The sequence below is a fragment of the Astatotilapia calliptera genome, chromosome 7 (genome assembly GCF_900246225.1).
Source record: "Astatotilapia calliptera chromosome 7, fAstCal1.2, whole genome shotgun sequence".
NCBI classification, from domain to species: Eukaryota; Metazoa; Chordata; class Actinopteri; order Cichliformes; family Cichlidae; genus Astatotilapia; species Astatotilapia calliptera.
The window spans coordinates 66,984,504-67,004,699 of record NC_039308.1 but is presented as its reverse complement, the minus strand read 5'-3'; the positions used below and the strand labels follow the sequence as shown (position 1 = coordinate 67,004,699).

Below are 20,196 nucleotides of genomic sequence, written 5' to 3'. Positions count from 1 at the left end.
TATTTGGAAAAAAAAAAAAGTAGAAAGTTTTCTTGGCCCAGCTTCTGCAGCGAGTTGTCAGAAGGATATAAAAGAGGAGATGTAGATAGACGAGGAAAAGCTCCTGGGGGTTCCAGCTGTCGGTTTTTTGCCCCTCCTCTCATCTCCTTTCTTTCATCTATCCACCCCTCCATTGCCGCCATCTCGTCTGACCAGAATTCAGCGTTCTGCCATCATCGCCACACTGTGGCAACGTCCTCGCAGCCCTGTGGGGTAAGAGGGGATTAGAGGAGGAGGAGGAGGAAGCTAAAGGGCTTGTGTGCCTCCGTTTACTGGAGCGAGCGCAGGAAGTGTGTCAGGAGACGTGTGCAATGAGTCTGACGCGGGTCTGGATGTCGTGGCGGCAGAGGGGGCACGTCTCTAACTGTAAGGCACACTCCATACACATACCACTGGGGAAAAGAGACGGGACAAAGTCAGATTGTTCCTGTTTAAGGAGTGAACAAAAATGAACTTGAGTTTCACAGACGTTTTATTGACAGCAGAAGAACACATACCCATGTCCACAGGGCCGCAGCTCTGTGTCGGCCATGACGTCACAACACAGCGTGCAGCAGTTGTCTCGGATGCTAACCTGCCTCATTAAGGCCAGACGCCGGTGTCTAGGAAACACACACACAAATACACACGTGACGTTTCTATACACATGCAGGTGCACCGTCTGCTGGGGTTTGTTCTGTCTAAGGAAAAAGAAGACTGGACACACACACGGACAGTTTTCATGCAATCGTTCCTTCTCTTCACGCCGTCTCCCTTTCCCACAGCGTTCAAAATCGATGTGTGGGGGGAGTGACTGATCAGAGTCATTACACTCATTTAGAGCCATGCATTTCAAGTTCAAAATAATCCCCAATTACCTTACGGTGCTCTGAAACAAGCTGTCTTAACCCCTTTTTTTAATTAAAAAAAATGTTAATTGTTGCATTTTTTGCAAATGTAAAAATAAATCAGTAAATAAAATAAAATCCAGATGTGGAATATGCAACTCAAACGGTTACATTTAGGTTTCTTTTTAAAGGTCACATTTTATGTACATTTTTAAGACGAACAAGCTAACGTTGAGCTGCTGAAGCTCAGCTGACAGATTTTCTGTGGGACAGCTGCTTAATGCGTCATGCTGCCAGTGTTGGGGAGTAACGGAGTACATGTACCGCCGTTACGTATTTAAAATACAAAATATGAGTAACTGTATTCCGTAACAGTTACCGTTTAAAAAGGTGGTATTCAGAATACAGTTACTTTGTTGAAATAAATGGATTACACTGCGGTACTTTCCTGTTTCATTTTGTCGCGGGTCAGGACTGTTTGGGTTTTGTTTGACAGCTACGCTCTGTTGTTCCAGGCGGCAGCGTTACGGTTGCCATGGTTACAGGGCGACGCTCTCTCTCTCTTTCTGCGACTGTGTGTTTCCTGGGTGAGAGAGCGCCTTTTCGTTGTTGTTGTTGTTGTTGTTGTGCTAAGCTAACAGGCAGAATGCTACAAGCATAGCTCTAAAGAATGTAGCATCATGGGCAGTGTAGTCCGTGCTGCAGGGAGAATGGACTGCCATACACATTATGTGTCTGTGAGCGCGAGGAGGGAGAAAAAGGGGAGTGGAAAGGTACGAGCTGTCATCGAGGAAAAACGGGAGCTGGAAGCATGTAAATATAATAATAACCACTGCAGCCAAGAAGAGAGCCTGACGAGCCCAGTTGTAAGTAAGCTATTAAGACTCGACTGTACACCGTGTTCGTGTTTTCCTCCGAAACAATAAGTTCCGTTGGAGCAGCCTTTCAACGCCTCTCTCTGTCTCTCGCAAGAAAAGTTGACCCACACAACAAAGTAAAGCTATTTTTCAGCTACGAGCCGACAGGGACCCCGCCGTATTAGTCAGAGGTCCCTTTACTACAGTTCGGAGTCGCGGACCTTCAGTAATAGTAATAAATCACACAGCAATAGTACATTCACGTTGTTTTAAAAAGCATGATAATATATTAAGTAATCCAAAGTATTCAGAATACGTTACTGTCATTGAGTAACGTAACGGAATACGTTACAGAATACATTTTGGGGCATGTATTCTGTACTCTGTAATGGAATACATTTTAAAAGTAACCTTCCCAACACTGCATGCTGCACACGGTGGTGTGGACAGACGCTTGGTTTTTAGATGCAGCCATTTCTATTGCGTCAGTCTTTCCTTCATTTAGCCCGACTGTGTTTCAAAGAAAAGACAAAAACAGAGGAAATGAAAAGCTGTCCATCCTTTTCATTTGTCAGTCAGTGACAGGACACTATAACAAACACCTACATCGAGTCTTTTCTTTGTCCACATTATTTTGCTATTTTTGTTGATGATGTTTTAGAGACGCGATGATCCAACTGTGGTAACGTTCAAGGTCCCGTTGTTGCAACAGATGGCTGCAAAGTTGAGTCAACAACGTCCTGACACAGAGGAACATTAGAGCTTTGTATTAAGCAGCTGTAGCCTGTCTCCATCCTGTCTTATTAAATCAGATATGACATCAGGGTTTCGTTTTTGCTCCACTTTCAGAGTATGGTTGCGTGGTTACACTGAGCCAAGACCGAGCATCTGCCCAGAGCAAAGTTTGACGTGTAGGAGACAAATGCACTGAAGATTTTAATGTTACCGTTGAAATAAAAGTGCTGGTTTGATGCAGCCGACAGACTCTAATGAGAGGTTTAAAGAATGATGAGTGAATGAATTCGTTGTATAAAGCGCTTTGAGTGCTCAGAGTGAAAAAGCTATACAAGAACCATTCAGAGGACAGTTTAGTTACAGCAGATTACACACTGCTTTCCCAACCTCTCACAGCATCATCCAACACCACGAAATAAATAAATAAAATATGTCACGGACCTGTTTCATGTCTTACCTGGGCAGGATGATCTTTTCACTGGGCAGCAGTGAAGCAAAGTCATTGAAGGTGCTGAACTTGACAGAAGGTGGGTGACGGAAAGGCTTGGCCCCGAAGTTAAACTCACACTGCTGGTACGACATGAAGCTGGCTGCCGCAAAGAAGCCGGACCTGGCACAAAGGGGAAGAAAACACGGGGATAAATGAGAGAAAATGTGGAGACACAGAACAAAATAAAGAGAAAAATGAGGAAAGGAGAGGAAGGGAGGAAGTGAAACATGACGAGAGGAGATGACAGACTTTGTGTGGACTCACGTGGCAGATGAGAACACCTGTTTCTCTGGCGGGAGCTGATGTCCGTTCAGGTAAAAGATCATCTGCTTTTTGCTGAGATCCAACAGGAAGCCGATGGCATCTCCTAAAGGGAATGCACACGCAGCAGAATGAAGCTTTGGCGTGCTATTACTGTTATCTGTGTGGGATGTGGGCCAGAGCCTGAATGTTGGCAGTGACAGCGTGGGCGCTAAAAATCACAAAACAGTCACGCCGAAATAACAAAGCTATTTCCAAACACTGACACTCATGTCATTATAACACAGGTTTCTTAAAATGGGAACATTTGAAAATGTCTTTAAAGTCAGCAAAAAGATGGCAGCAATGCCTGATTATAACTACATGTATGTCAGTACTGCGTACCCTCCTTCCAGCAGGGGTGAGCATGAGGTTTACTGCGAGCGTTGTACCAGATTAGCTGCCTGCAGCCATCGTACGCACACGAGTATTCATCATCTCCTATTCCATAACCTTCCTGTAAAACACACACACACACACACACACACACACACACACACACACACACACACACACACACACACACACACACACACACACACACACACACACACACACACACACACACACACAGATTAGGTGGTGCAGTCAACCCAAAGGAGAATATCTCATCAGATTCAGAACACTTTGCTAAGGGCAAACTGTAAAAGTGTTCAAGTACATGGTTTAGGAACTTGCTGTCCTTGGTGGCCCATCCGATCTGCATCACCCCCGATGTGATAACCGTCACCTCGTAGTACCAAACGCCCGAATCCACACAGAATGTACAGCGCACGCTCTCAAAGGATGAGGCATCACATCGCGCCTGAAGACAAGAGCAAACAGAAGGAGGTTCAGACTTTTCAGTTACAGTAAAAACTCTGCATCTAATCTGCATTCACACGCAGACTGACCTCGAGTCCAGTCGGGGAGATCTTGAGGTACTCGCTAACATCGTTGCTGTTCAGCATGGCGTTGATATTCGTGAGGTTGACTTTTTCGTAAGTGAACTGACGACCGTCCTTTAGGACTGGATGGAGAAGAGCGGGAGAAAAATGATGGCTTTTCTTTTGTCGGTGACTCAGAGGATTATAATTGGCTCATCTAAGAAACTACACCGGCACAGAACGGGTGAAACATGGGGCTACTCACACAAGTTGTCAAGGCTCCACTGTGCACAAAATCCAACCTGCCTCTTTAGATAGTCAGGATGTTCTGCCCAAGACTCCAGAACAGCCAGACGATCGCTGATCGAAGACTCGGACACAGTCAGCTTGTTCTCGCCTAAGCAAAGGAAACCAGAACGTCTGTGAACCTCGCACAATACGTCACAACCCTGCTGTGTGTAAAAGCATCCCTACACGGGAGGATCTCAATTAGCTGAGCATCAGCAGCTTCAGTGCTGTTTGTGCACCGCATCGAGCTACAGTCGCCCACGTTTCAGGAGCACTCGGAGCAGAATTGACAACACAAATGGGAGAAAACATGTTCGAGAACAAACAGTATCAATAAAACGTGAGCCATTTGAAATGAAGCAAAACAAATCACATGAAACCCTGTCTCTAAACAGACCTCACAGTTCTTTATGCAGTGACTTCAATTAAATATGTAGGGGGCAGCTCAATGCTGACATTTTAGAGAAACTATAAGAAAAGATTTGTAACTGAGACCATTACGTCCTAGTCGTGAAATACAGAGAAGTGGTGGGTTTTAGTGCTATTATGCTTCATCGCTCAGGTAATAAAACTGCTAAACAAAAGCACTCATCTGAATTCTGTGAAACACTAATCGACAGCAGAAGAGCCGTTTACAGCTCCTCGGCTCATTTATCTGATAACACACGTCTTATTTCACCAGCCTAATCGTGAGTCTTCGTTTTTAAACTGGCTTCATATAGTGAGTGAACCTACTTGTCTGAGAGAACTTCTCCAAAGCGATGAGAGCAAACAGCATGACAGTGGGGTGGGCCTCGGAGCTCTGGAGGAACCACAAATATTACACATTCATTTTCCACATATTTCACCAGTTAAACAAACCATTAACTTTCATGTTATAATTCAACCTTAACGCTCCCTTGAGTACTTTATAAAAAGTCGCTGCAGTGACGTGATCGCATTCATGTTCGCAGTGGCACAAATACAACCAGTCCAAAGAAACGCACTTATTCCCACTAAATTTGGCCACTTCAATATTGCGTCTGTTGTCTTTGTCAGAAAATGCTGATGTGTTTTGTTGCTGTTGTTAGACCAGCCTGAAATGCGCACTGCAACAGACCCGACTTCTTTATAGCTCTGACAAAACTTGGTGACGCAGTGTCACAGAAAACAGTGCAGCTCTTATCTAATAAACAGCGAGAGCGATCCCAGCAGATGTAGCAGAGTGGTGTCCACATCTTTATAGTCCACCGTCTCTGCCGTGCATCATCGGGGATTGGGCTGCTCGACGTGATTGGACCTTACCAGACTTCGTTTTAAGTAACCTGAAGCTTTCTCACTGTTCTTGCAAGTAGAATGTTACCCTAGGGCTGCTCAATTAATCGAATTTTAATCACGATTACGATCTGGGCTTTCAATGATCATTAAAAATGACTGAGCCGATTATTAGCCCCTCCCTCGTGCTTTACTCTCGCGCTGCTCCGTGTGGCAAATCGAGCGCACCTCTCTGCATTTCGAACACGTGTCACAACAATTAAGAGCAGCGGTCTCCAACCTTTTTTGCGCCACTGACCGGTTTATGCCCGACAATATTTTCACGGACCGGCCTTTAAGGTGTCGCGGATAAATACAACAAAATAAAACTAGTACCGGTACCGAAAAAAAGAAGATTTATTCATAACACACGTGAAAAGACCCAGGAAAACCGAGTTAACGATAAAACGATAACAAAATAACGCTGAAAACCGATAAAAACCCTGAAAACCAGACATTTCACACCTGAGCCTCAACTCTCGCGGCCCGGTACCAAACGACTCACGGACCGGTACCGGTCCGAGGCCCGGGGGTTGGGGACCGCTGATTAAGAGGACCCGAGGGAAGCTCGGAAAGCTGAGCAGAAGTTATTTGGAGAGGAGAGTGACTGCTGTTGGTTGTAAAGAGGTAAAAAAAACTTCAGTGGTGTGGAAACATTGTGGGTTCAGTCAGACGTGGATCAAGTAGACACAGTGTGTGAACTTTGCTACAGTGTAGCTGCACCACAGAGCAACACTGCAAAGCTCACTAAACACAGATGTTTACATTTTTCATTTATTTCTTATACTGCAAACATTTGCACTTATCAGTGTTTGCACTGTTTTATATTATTTTTTAAAGTCATTATTCAACACATTGTTATTGTTAAATAAATATTGTCAAATAATCGAGATGATTATCGTGATTATCATTTTTGCCATAATCGAGCCGCCCTAGGTTACCCGGTGTTATAGAGCTCCGTCTGAAGGATAATAAAAGCTCTCGGACCACAAGGCATCAGCAAATTGTAGGCAATGTGCAACAGTGTCATTCGTGCAGCATACCACACACTAAACAACACCGCGTGTCAAGGTCTGCTCACCAGGCTCTCTAGAAGGTATTCAAGGGTTCCAGGGCTCAACAACCCAATACTGGGCAATCCTACAAAATAAAAGGTGTTGTAAGAAACAGGGCAAACGTTGGTCTTTCTTTAGGTTTATTGAAAACATAAAAATACCAAAAATTAAACACAAATAAACCAGAACTGTGGACTGTACCGGCTAGCTTCTCTGCCAGGCATCCCAGGACCGCAGTGGTGTTTCTGTGTTTAGCGGGGTTTAGAGCGTCTTGTTGTGCAACGGCTGAACTCAGACTCAACATGTCCGAGAGTTTCTGGAGAGCATCCTGAACAGAAAAGGAAAACTTCAGCGAGGATCATTCATTGTTTCTCCAAACAACCTAAAGTCAAGCACCACAGAAAGCTGGAACGCTTCTGTTTTAAACATTTAAAAACACTTCCATGATCCTGACAGATGATGCTACAAGGACATAAACCAGGATTATTCCATGCACAGTTGGCGCGGAGCACCCACAATTTCTATTCTAAGATTGTACTGATTGAGTCTTAGGGCCCCGTGATCGGAAGGTCAGGGGTTTGATTCCCCTGAACGGCTACCCTGAGGTACCCCTGAGTAAGGTACCGTCCCTACACACTTCTACCCAGGCGGCCAATGGCAACCCACTGCTTCACTGAGTGAATGGGTTAAATGCAGGAAGGAATTTTCCCACAGGGATCAATAAAGTACACTTTATTATTATTATTACATGATATTGTGTGAAATATAAGTTCCACTGGATTCACTGCATTTCTGTGGGATACTGTGAGGAGCTCACTCTGTTCAGAGTGTAACGGTACGGCCTCTGTCCCCACATCACTGATCATGGAAGCAGCAGGCACATTTTATTTGTTCAAAGAAGTTTAAAAAAAAGGTTGTGGGTGAAGGGGGGATCGGAGGGAAAAAACAAAAAAGTTTTAGCTGAATGAGCACTTGTTGTTCTACACAAGATTAATCTATCCTGGACAATAATAACAATAACTGTGATTTCATTTTTATCATTTCTATTAATTAGAAATGATAAGAAATCTACAAAAATAGCTGCACTTCCTTTAATCTGTGTGACTTGAGCGAAAATCGAAACTAATGATTTAAAATGCTGCTTCCAAATATAAACGAGCATCATTTTAACTGAAACATATGCGCAGAGAAATGTGAGTGAGCGAGCGTCATCAAAATACAGAAAAGGGGAAAGAACAAGTCAAAGATTGTTATTCTGATTAAAGCTGCAGTCAAACAGAAAGGCCAAGGAACGGCAGATTTAAGATCACATCCATTACTTCCTAGGTTAAAGGTCAGATTGATACCTTGGTGGGTAGAGGACACTCATCCAGGAGAAGTGTGATCACTGCAGGGCCTAGTGGATCATCCAGTGGAATCACTCGTATCAGAGACTGGACAACCTCCAGCCAGCCGTCATCTAAGAGAAAACAAGAAACTTTCAACCGAGATTTTGTATCACTTTTGTTATTTTACACTGTTGGTTTTTGGTAATCTGCCTCCTTGAGAATCAAAAGATTCGTCATTGTCATTAAGCAGTCACCCAACATAATTCTGTATGATAGTTCTCAGCTTAAAACACAGAAAGACTTCAAATAAATAAATACACACAACAGGGAAACGAATAAAGAGGCAGCATTGTAGCCGCACGTTTTAAAGTGCAGGAGTCCAGTGCATGGCCCGAGGTGCCTGCATGCGTGCGTCTGTTGGTTCTTGCTTCAGTGGTCCTATACCGTCCTCCAGAAAGAACAGGGACAAAGTTTATCACCAGGTGGGCGGAGTCTACAGCTAGCTTTCCTTCTGGACATGGCCAGCATACACTGGATCCAGATCTGGGAGAGACTGTCCCATAAAGCCCTATGTTTTTCTCACTAGCCTGGCCAAGTCCTTTCTGTCCTGTTTCATGCAGCTGCCATACTCTTACACTAAGACACAAGATGCTTTTCTATTGTGGTTCTGCAACAATTCGCCAGCAGCCTTGAAGGAAGCCCAGTTAGTTTAACCTCTTAAGCACCCAAATAAGGGTGCAAAAGGGAGGAGATTGCGGAGATCATAAAGCCGCTGGGGGCTTAACAGGTTAAGCTTTCTGGGGAAAAAAGAGCCTTTGCTGGTCCTTCTCTACCAGGCGAGATGTAAATTAAGGCACAGGCCAGGTCAGCCGTGGCATGAATGCCCTAGATCTTACGGTTCTTTACCTGCTCTACCTCACGGTAGTGAGCATGTGGTGTCTTCCAAAATACATAATTAAAATCTAAGGTGCAATTATTAAATGGTCCCACAAGATTTTGCCTCATTTTCTGATGTATTCAGCTAGAACAGAGTTGCACACAGATGCTGTTTGGATACTGGCATTATATAGTTGACACTCGTGTTCTGTCTGTAGGGCAAACCAGCCGTCATTGAGCCCACACTAGCAAAAGTAGCAGCACACTTCTTGGTCTCTTTTCTGAGACTTGTTTGTTCATTTGTACAAGGTGTATTTAATCTGGCTCAAATTCCATGATTTGCCCATTTCATCTGAATGATCTCCAGTGAGATGTTTCTGAAAGGAGCAAGTATCTGTGGACTGATGAAGCTGGTTGGAAAATTAAAACTAAGAAAAAGAATAAAACAGTCAACACTGTGTGAAATCAATGAGCATGTCTGGGTTGTTTTTCGCATAAACTCTTAAATAATAAATACTAAGTGCAAAATATAAATTCCTTTCACAGCTGCTGTTAAAGCCTCATCCAAGCAAAGCTTCCTCTGCTGTTTCTCTCACAAGGAAAGAAGATGTTTGAGTATAAATCCGTGCTCACCAACATAACCCTCGGTTGTGAGTATAATACGCAGCCTACTAAAGCATGCATTTCCTGCCCATTAGGTGACTCAGTGAGAAATCCTTTCTGTAATATCACTCATGAAAGCCAACTATCTTATGAATAATTTACATTGCTTGCACGTGTCAAACAGAAAGTGACTGGCTAGCTGACTGATTTGCTTCTTGGCTGGACTCAGGGTTCAGGACTGCAAGCTAATACCCAGCTTGGCTGCTGTCAAGCCACACAACACCGAGCCTTGTGAGCGTCAAACACCATATGTGCATGACACCAGGCTTGTGCAAGAATTCACAAGGTACCGCATACACATCCAAACACTGCACGCCTCAAGCAAATGTGAGAGCTTCAACCATATGCACACGAAACCACAAGCACAACAAAAAGAATTCAACAGAAACATCAAACTAGCACAAAATTATTCCATAAATAAAACTCACTAGATTGGGGTAAAAGTGTGAACTCTAATACATTATGTATGTGGGATAAATCACGACTGTGTCCCTTCCCCAAATGATGAACTGCTCCCCTCAGGCTGGGCAAGCTGGAGTACATATGCTGAGGAAGCAACCTTAGCTCGGGACTGCTGCAGTCCCACTCCTCTGCTCACATTCAGTCCACTCAAACCTGATCGTGCAGGTTTTGCGTATTTTGGTCAAAACTGTGCTTACTGTTAACAAGAGATTGCACAACCCAGACCAGTTTTGAACACTACAAATTGCACAATTGAAGCGTGCATGCACACTTATCTGAATAAGGGAGATGATACATCAATTCAAGACAAACAAACGGGGACTGAAAAATGACTAGAAGAAACAGGCCACAACTGGTGGGAGTCAAGCTCATACACTGAGCAGATCTCATCCAAGTGCTAATGCATGGTGTCATCCAACTTTAAACTTAGCAGTGCTACCATACAGGTGTGCTTTCATTATAACCTGAAAATAATTGGATCCACTTGGAAATCCTTTGTGGTTAAGGCGAGATTAGATGGAAAATAGAGGCACAACATAAATGTGACAAACTGTTAGCTGCACTTCCTGACCACTAGCATAATCTCACCAAGACTTTGTACTGGGGAGCAGGTTTAAGACCAGGGGCCCGTTCTTCGTACCTCGCTAAGTAGGTTAGCCGGATTAGATTGTTGACGATTTCGCGTGATCCTGGATCAGTCGGTTCCCCGAAGCTCATCCGGGACTTGCTGTCATAGCAACAGAGCCGTAAGCGTAAACCTGCTCCCGAGCAGGTTTACTTTATGTAAACAGGATTAGATCGCGGCCACGCAGGTATGTCCGCTTCATTTATACGAAAGCAACAGCGATATTTTTCCACTGTTTCACCATAAATAAATATTATCAATGCAACTAAAGATAATGCAGCACTTGATCCTTTTATTGATGTCACACAGATACATACAGGTCATTTCCTAAAAAAGGGAAATGTACTATTAACATTCTATTACATGTATGTGATTATTACAGATGTAATTCATATTTCAGAGTAGTAATTGTAAATTACTTCGTGTAATCAAGATGAGAGACCACGGCTATAAAAGCGAAGGTGGATTTGGGAAGCCTGTCGCAGCCATGTCCTGTCCGTATACGCGACCAACCCATTGTGGAAGGTGCAAGATTGATAAGGAGAGTCCTCAGAATTCAGCGTATATTGCGGGACAGACAGGATCCTTTAGCTCAGCGCGACAGTGTGCTCATAGAGAGATATCGATATTCCCGTGAGGGTATTATTTACTTAACCAACTTGTTGACGAGGGGGTGCAGGACCACCACCTGTCTTTTTTTCCTCTGCCCTTTTCTTGGTTGCTGTTATGAACAAACTAACAGAGTATTACAGGCCAGTATTACCTTGCCAAGAGACGCAAAGCAATCTAAGAGATAAATATTACCATTCTGTAGAATACTCCTGTATTCCACTTTTACTTGTTCCCATGTTCTTGTGGGTCCTGTTGTGGCTCTAATGTGAAAGGGGATATAATATAACATATTATAATATAATATAATGCCATATGATATTGGACAATATAGTGTCATATGATAGATCTACCCTACCGCCTACTGGTGTTGGCCAGAGGGGCCGATGGCACGATATGGCAGCCTGGCTACAACCGTAGCTGCCTCCACCAGTGTGTGAATGTGGGAGTGAATGAATAGTGGTATCGTAAAGCGCTTTGGGTGCCTTGGAAAGCGCTATATAAACCCAATCCATTATTATTATTATTATTAAATTACCTACGAGTTTGATTTGTCAGCGACTTTCTGCCAGCCCTCTCTCCTTGCTTTTGCAGCCTTTGCAGTGTTCTCTTGCGTTTTAATTAAACTCTGAAACTCCTGAAATCCCTCACTCATGAGTTCTTGCTCTGCTGCCGGAAAATACCGAGCACGCCCCTTGGACATTTTCGCCGACCAATCAGCGGGTTGCCGATCAATGTTTCTACTATCGATGCGTAGCCCCTTTTACGACGCCCAGTGATGTCACATTCCTGCGTCCAGCTGTAGTAATCGTCAACAGCAGGTGTGTTCGGGGAACCGGATTAGCGAGCTCACAGTTAGCGCGATGATTTGATCTTGGATGTGTCATTTGATCTTGGATGTAGTAAGCGACGTACGAAGAACGGGCCCCTGGTAATGTCTGATCCAGTGGCACCTTGCATTCGTTTCTCACGAGCACCTCTGTTGGGCAACTCTTAGACGAGGCGAGAGCTGCAGCGCATGTGGGAAAGCTTTAGAAGGATAAAGCCATTGTCACACATACGGGGTCTTTTCTGACAGATAAAGCAAACTCTGCTGCTGAATTGCCACGAAATGGTAACCAGTCAGTATGATGTCTAGAAGTGCGCATTTTAGAATACCACAGGTAAATTTGGAGCAAGCAAGTTTTCAAATAGTCCAGATATATCAAAGCAGAAAAACATCTACTGAGTTCAATGCACTGTAATGATACTTCCTTAGCACTTCTCATAAACAACTCAGACATTGAGCCTGAGGGGGGGGAAGGGAAAGCATATGCACACAGGACTGTTAATTCCTGGAACTCCTCTCTAGTCACTAATAAAGATAAACCCTCTCGATATTAGAGAAATGGGTTCATTTGACAAACCAAGAAATGTTTTTGTCACCTTATCATATCGTGTTTTCATCACAGAGCAAGTGTTCCTTCTTTCACACATCTGATAACCTTTGAACCAACAATAAAAGCTCTTATGTCACACAGAGCCACACTTCTTCACATTTTTAAAGAACACCGACGTGCCAGAGTGGTGTTTGTTTGCTGTGTGGCTTCATGTTTTGTGTTGAGCATGTGAACGTGTTTCAGAGAAGTTTCCTTACCCGTCTCTGCCATCTCATGCAGCGTGATCATGGAGTAAGGAGGCTCTTGATCACTGAAAAACAAGGCAGGGTTTTTTGTTTTACATCTTTTTCACTTTACCCAAAAATAACAAACTTGGGCGTGCACAATTAACACAAATGTAGTGATGCTCACTAAAAGCACTCAACCAGCCAAAGTGTTTGTGACCCTGTGATCACAGCATCTGGAATAATATCAACAAATGACTCATGTCTTTGTGCGTTTCTGTGATCACAGTAATGGATATGGACAACAGTGTTATCCTGTGGAGAGGCTGAAGCGAGTGTATAGTTACGATGTATCTGGTTCAGTGGATGTAACTGATGATAACGCTTCTGTTACCATTACTTATTGTAGCTGATCCCAAAAAAATCAAACCCACTACTATCACTATAGCCAGCCACAGACTCGGCTTAATTCTCAGATTTCCTACCATTACTTAGTAATACTGCAAGTGAGATGTCCTTCATTAATTAGTCATATTGTTTGCACACTGTTGGAATAATGTTTTAAACACAGCCATTTTCAAACTGAGATTATGCAATAGTATTTTAAGTCTACTTTATTTTGCCAATACATTGATTTTAAGACAAACAGTGAACCTCTAAAACACTGTTAGTCCGATTTTTTGCAGCTTATTGTCGATTCATACATGTACTGTTATCCTGAAGAGGTTTAGTTGTGTGGCAACACGCTGTTAAAACAGATGTCAGTGATGTTAAATGAAAAATCTGGAAATAAAAAAAAAAAAAAAGGGCAACTGAACAAGTGGCTGAATCAGACAGAACGTGCTGAAGCCAACATCAAACCACCGAGAGGCTGTGATGGAAAATCTGTTCTGTTGCTTTAGGTACAAACTGAGATGTCTGTACAGAAGGCTTTTAAACACGATGAAAGAAGAGTTAATAAAGACACCGTGGCTGTTATTTGGTGTATACTAAGAGACAGTTGCACAGATCTGTGACAACAGTCCCAGTGGACAGTAAAATCTCTCTTTTCTGATTATCTACAATCACAAGGAAATCAGTTTTCCTTGGGAGCATCTCTTCTTATTGCATGAACTTCAGAAACATGACTCACTATACTTCGCCTCAAAATGCAAGTTGGTTCTTCAACGACAACAAATACGTGGAGGAGGTGGCACGGGCTTATGGGTTCTACTTATTCAAAGCCACAGGTTCTACAAATTAATGCTTGCAACTGCAGCTCAGGGCTCTTAATCACCTTTGTTTTAAGCAGGCTTTTGTGTGAAAGTATTGATTTTTTTCATGAATAAGCTGCAGCTGCATGCTTTATTATTAATCTTTTCTTTATGAAAGATCCCAATTTCCTGAAAAAAAGAATAACTCCCCAGTTTATTGTTATAATACCACAAGAATAACACTGAACCCTAATTGACACCTAATTGTTAACCCACTGTTAACATTATAGGTTGACGTTATTTAAAAAAAACAAAAAAAAAAACCCAACAAGAATTAGGATAGACAGAATTTAAGAGCTGTAGACCAAGAACACCCTAAGTTTTCATTTTGTTGAGCTTATTGAATAGTTGTTGGCATTTTCCAACTTACTTGTCTACAAGTGTCCTGATGACAGCCAGCGTGTCCAGCACCAGGCCATCTACATTCTGCTTTTTCCGTCTCGGCTCATGAGGCCCTCGACCTCGACGAGGTGGCCTAACCGGGTCCCTGGGCCGACTGCTCCGAGCCTCTGCGGCGTCAGCACCCACACCTGCACTGTGATCCACCCGCCTAGCTTGTCCTCGGGTTGCTCTCGATGAACCATGATGTTGGTCCTCTAAGTCACTATCTTCTCGACATACACAGCTATTACCCATGGTTCCAGAGTTGGAGACCAAACTGGCAAGTGTTTCCCAGAATGGATGAAGGGACTTTGAGGAAGAGAGGAAGAGCAGAACCTGTACAAGGCTCCTGCAGGCACAGAAAGTAATCCAGGTGGCTACTATCATATCATTTGGAGAGCTTGGTTTTGGGGGGTTCTTGTCCCTGTGGGCTGGGTGGGGCCAGTGCAAAAGACCATACTGTTGCCAAGCAGAGACTTGTGTGGGACTAGTGATAAATGGCTACTAAAATGAACCAGAAAAGGTCTGGTGATGCAGCCAGGAAAGCTCGGAACATCACAGGCAACCAAAGGCTTCAGTCAACCTCTCATCCAGGACTGGATGGATCGCTGTGAAGGCAACACAAACACAAAACAGAAAGCCTTTAGCTCAGCTGCTTACTCAATCTGTCAGTGCCGCCAGCAGCAAATATTTAGACTTGCGGAAACGACACACCCCGTACGATAAATGTCAGCAGATTACAGAAGTTAATTATTGAAATTAAACATGACTCCCCTTTCTCTCAAACAAAAGCGCCACTAAACGACGTTCAGTTGTTTCAATCTATAGCTGTGCTGCTCAATTAAAAAGGCACAGTGTATCACACGGAGCAACTAAACGATGACACATTTTAGTATTGTTGACAAACAAGAGCTTTTCAGTTAGCTGACTTGCAAGCTAGCCACCCACAAAGCAAGCAGTTGTCACGTTAAAAAGGAAACTCAAGTTTCCCGAACTTGTTCTTATCATTAAAAGCCACAATGGTTCCATTTTGAACTAAAGACATACTTACGGTGCTATCTTGTAAAACAAACACCATTCAAAGCGCAGTCGAGCCAGACCAAAGTAGTTAACAAACCAGAAGGCTAACAAGGTAGCTGCGTTGTGTATGAGCTAGCCTCCGAGCTGTTAGCGTCGATAGCTGGACCCTCCTCCGATTCTCCCGTCGGACTACACAAGTTAGGTAACGAGAGGAACAACAAGCTGAGCGTGGTACTCGGGTATCAGGACACATTTACACCACCCGTCTATATTCCGCCGTAACACACCTTCGCTGAAGTAAAACAGCAACACGGTCATAGCGTACACATTTTAAACGACGCTACTAAGGAGAGCTAGCTGGTCGCTAAGTTCCGTAGCGCTGCCAGCTAAAAGGTTGGTCATCGTCAGCTGTGGATGCGAAGGCGAGACTGGAGGAGAAGGGAGGATTTTTCTCTCTAATGTTACGTGAACATAGGAGTTCTGCCTGATGGTTTTACTTTTTCTCTTAAAACGTGTATGAGGAAATAAGAAATATATGAATTAATTTGTTAATTTTAAAAGGAAATTGATTGCGCAACACAAAGTTCAAAGAATTAAAGAAATGGCATGCTACACCTGAGTTCAGTACAGCAGAGGGGGACTATAAGACTAGTAACCTTTAAATTTGTACACATTTTATTCGTTCAGCCTGAAACATTTACTAAAGCGACCTCCCCCCCCCCTTCAAAAAAAAAAAAGAAAGCTTTCTTTTTTTTTTTACTCTCCGAAACATCAATTAAGGATATTTTATCTATTTAGTAATGCCAGATGGACTACCTATGTGTTTATAATTCATCTGAGATTCAAAATAATATATACATATAATATTAACAGGTTAAGACAAATAAATCAAACGCCTAGGAAAACAAAAACATCAACACACATGCTAAACAATGTCATTTAATTTCACACATGTGCAGATATTGAATACTGCAGTCGTTACATTTGAGATTTATGCTTTTTTTTTTTTTCTCAAAAGACATGTCCTGCAAAGCAGTCACACACCCTGCTGCGGTCCAGGGATGTATTAAAGGAGTAGTTCCGATACATCCCGGTCTTCCTCAGCACTTCGGTGAACCTTTGTGATTTGGGGTGGAAAGTGCACGGAGAGCTTTCAAAGGTTGGAGGGAGGCGACCGTAGTCGGCGGATGTGGTCTTATACATGATGCTTTCGAGCTTTGTTCCCCCTGCAGACATCAGATCTTTTGCTTGTGGAGTAATCACGCAGGTAAAAACTGGGTTTCCGGGACTGGTTGATGTTTTGGCATCTTCTGCCTGCTGCTCTGGAGAAACAGGCATTGTTGATCTTCTATTAAAAAGGGAGGGGGAAACGATTTAGGAGATTATTTACACATTTACATTAAATGGCCTGTATTTATATAGCGCTTTACTAGTCCCTGAGGACCCCGAAGCGCTTTACATATCCAGTCATCCACCCATTCACACACACATTCACACACTGGTGATGGCAGCTACATTGTAGCCACAGCCACCCTGGGGCGCACTGACAGAGGCGAGGCTGCCGGACACTGGCGCCACCGGGCCCTCTGACCAGGTGTATATGGACTCACTAATGGTCAATGGAGAGTTGCATATAGCGGGTATTAGTTTTACACGGATTTAAGATTATATATATATTTCAGTGATTACAGTTAAATTATTTTCGAGCATAGAGCGGTCCAGCGATCTTTGTGATTCATGTCTATTCATTTCTTTTAACTTCACTATCTAGCGCTAAATTTCGCGCCACTGGGTTTTTTATTGCTTGACTGAAGCGTTTTTGTTTCCAAACTACGATGTGATTCATATAATTACCTTAGATTCGTGAACTCAACAAAATACACCGACTGGTCACGGGTTGAAGACAGAGAAACATGTGGTTACCATAGCAATGACGACCCAGGCGCTTGACCTCACATAATCTCACGAGACTTTCAAAGAAAGCGCGAGAGGATGGGGCTCCGACTCTTTTGTACTGGAAAAAAAAAGACTCTCTGTCATCAGCAGCTGGACATAGTTTAAAGAAATAATTACAGCTACTGACAGATATTGGCCCTGGCAAAAAAAAAAAAAAAAACAAACAAAAAACGTAATAACTTGCCTATATTTCCGAACTTTGGTTCAAATCTACCTTAAAATATTTAATAGTATCCCCCAGCTCGCTATACTAATAATTAACATTCAAGTATGAGCACTATTTTCCATCAGGTACCTTAAACACAGCACCACCTTATTCCTCTCTTCAAACATCTCCCTGAACTCATACAAGAGTCTCATATGTCAGATGTAATGCTGCTAACTGCCTCCTCTCAGACATGCTCTGGACAGTCTCACAAGCAAACACTAATCAGAGTAAACCAAGTTATATCACAACATAAAGAGGCCTGATTAGAAGACTGAGAAGAAGAAAAATACAGATTAGATGTGAAAAGCAGGTTTTTTTGCTTTGCTGTCAGAGATAAAAATCAGGCAGTCTGGCGGTCAAATAAAGGAAGACATAAAAAACAACAATAACAAGAAACCAAAAGAAACCACAGTGTGTGGTCACTGTTTGATATTGCATGATCTTAAGTGCAAAATGATCATTGGAGAAAGAGTGACGGTATGTGTTGCTCACCAAAATATAGAACATACCACAACCCATGGGGCACTAAATAACCATAGACACACATGCATGCATGTGGTAGAAGACAGAGACATGAAACTCAACTAATCGTCACTTTAAATATGTGGGAGGGCTGTGACAAAGCAAGGACTTGAATGGTGACTGACCATTTTCTGCATACAGTTTTTGGGTCCCAATGATCAGTGAATCAGGTCATTTAGATAATACTCTAAAATAACTCCTGATGGGCTAAACTTGCCTTCAGGTGGCATACAAGGCTGTATACTGTGGAGCATAAATGCCACGTAGCAGTCTAAATGTTGCTCTTGTGTAAGTTCACATATTTGGACCAATGGCTGTACATAAACATACATATATACTGCATATAATGTACTGCATATATACAATCTGTGGTTTCGAGAAATTGTATTGGATCTCCTGCTAGTACAACTCGTCAGATTCGTATTTTTCCACTGCACGTAAAGGCGCCATTCACTGCGTCATCAGCACGTGACAACGGGGTACGTAGAATTACTGCGACTGCTCTTCTCAAACAGCAACGGCGTTGTTCTCGGACGTAAATCTGGGGTCCTGTTGCTCCCCTGCTGTTGAGGCTAGTTGGCAGCCGGCTGTGTCTCGGCGGGAGGATGGACAGTGAAATCCAACGGGATGGGAGAGTCCTGGATCTCACCGATGATGCCTGGAGGGAAGACAGGCTGCCGTACGAAGACGTCACCATTCCTTTGGTAAATGTTAATGCTAAGGTTGACGTCAACAAGGACCAACGATTACAGGAAGCAGAAATGTTTTTGCAGGATGTTCCCGAGCAGTGCAGTTTATGAGAGGACACTCCATAATATCCAGCTTTTTACTTAATGCCAGTGACTTAGATTAGCGCTTTATTAATCCCTCAGGTGGGTTCCTCCGGGAAGTTCAGTTTCCAGTAGCAGAGCACCGACAGAAGTTGCATATTACAGAGTTCGAGTATAAAATAGAAAAGAATGAGAGGATATGAACATAAGCTTAAATATACACGTGGTTTTGGGGGGGATTTTGCTTTGGTATACTTCTCTGTCCTGTTCTCGGTTTACAGAAGATGACATGCGCATGCTTACCTGCTTTCTACTATATACACTCATTAGATACACCTTGCCAGGGTTAAAGCCTTCAGAACTTCTCTGATTTGTCATAGCGAAGATTCAACAAGATGCTGGAGACATTTCTGAGATGTTGAACCATGTTGACATGATAGCATCACGCAGTTGCTGTTGATTTGGCCGTCCACGATCCAGATCTCCTACTTGCACTACATGTGCCGTGAACACATCGTGTACAAGAAACAACAACATTTTTCCAGTCTTCTGTTCTCAAAGTTTCATGAGCCTGTGTGAATTGCGGCTTTAGTTGACCGGAGCAGCACCCTGTGTGGTCTTCTGCCGCCGTAGTCCATCTGCTTCATGGTGTGTTGTGCGTTCAAAGCTCTGCGTGCTTGGATTGCCTTCACCTTCCTATCAGCTTGAAACTGTCTGCACATTCTCCTCTGATCTCTAACGTCAACAACACATTTTCACCCATTTGTATGTTACCTTAAACACAAGTTACGGTTTTGTGGGAAAATCCCAGCAGATCACCAGTTTCTGATGCTGGTTTGTTGCAGAGTGAGTTGCCTGAGGCTGAGCAGGACAACGGGGGATCGACAGAGTCTGTGAAAGAGCAAGAGATGAAGTGGACAGACCTCGCCCTGCAGAGCCTACATGAGAACACACCGAGCACCGGAAGCTGAAAGACTAACACAGAATCGAACTGTACAAATAAAATGCACAGACGTGGTGCGTGCTGTGTCGGTTTTGACACACAAATGTGCCGTATCTTCTCTGTGCATTGGCCTTTTACTTGGTGGTGAACCATCCATCACTCTTATTGTAAAACATAAACATTGTTTATACTTTATGAAACTGTGATAAATGTGAGCACATAGTCCT

At 43.2% G+C, this 20,196-nt stretch overlaps 3 protein-coding genes across 3 annotated transcripts; 1 reads left to right on the top strand and 2 right to left on the bottom strand.

Moving 5' to 3' along the window:
• Nucleotides 1-319: 319 nt before the first annotated feature.
• On the bottom strand, nt 320-16,025 carry rspry1 (ring finger and SPRY domain containing 1). The gene is made up of 15 exons (XM_026176760.1): nt 15,602-16,025; nt 14,540-15,158; nt 12,950-13,002; nt 8,097-8,209; nt 6,952-7,078; nt 6,777-6,835; nt 5,138-5,204; nt 4,380-4,511; nt 4,142-4,257; nt 3,910-4,053; nt 3,594-3,705; nt 3,213-3,315; nt 2,916-3,068; nt 537-641; nt 320-431 (listed from the first exon to the last, which is right to left on the bottom strand). Exons 2-15 carry the CDS (start codon nt 14,935-14,937, stop codon nt 335-337), a joined length of 1,779 nt encoding a protein of 592 aa, XP_026032545.1. The 5' UTR covers nt 14,938-15,158; nt 15,602-16,025; the 3' UTR covers nt 320-334.
• Nucleotides 16,026-16,493: 468 nt separating this feature from the next.
• On the bottom strand, nt 16,494-17,569 carry pierce1 (piercer of microtubule wall 1). The gene is made up of 2 exons (XM_026176758.1): nt 17,425-17,569; nt 16,494-16,918 (listed from the first exon to the last, which is right to left on the bottom strand). Exon 2 carries the CDS (start codon nt 16,906-16,908, stop codon nt 16,582-16,584), a length of 327 nt encoding a protein of 108 aa, XP_026032543.1. The 5' UTR covers nt 16,909-16,918; nt 17,425-17,569; the 3' UTR covers nt 16,494-16,581.
• Nucleotides 17,570-18,710: 1,141 nt separating this feature from the next.
• anapc13 (anaphase promoting complex subunit 13) lies at nt 18,711-20,194 on the top strand. The gene is made up of 2 exons (XM_026176759.1): nt 18,711-18,960; nt 19,872-20,194. The coding sequence occupies exons 1-2, from the start codon at nt 18,862-18,864 to the stop codon at nt 19,995-19,997; spliced, it is 225 nt and encodes a 74-aa protein (XP_026032544.1). The 5' UTR covers nt 18,711-18,861; the 3' UTR covers nt 19,998-20,194.
• The last annotated feature ends 2 nt before the right edge of the window (nt 20,195-20,196 follow it).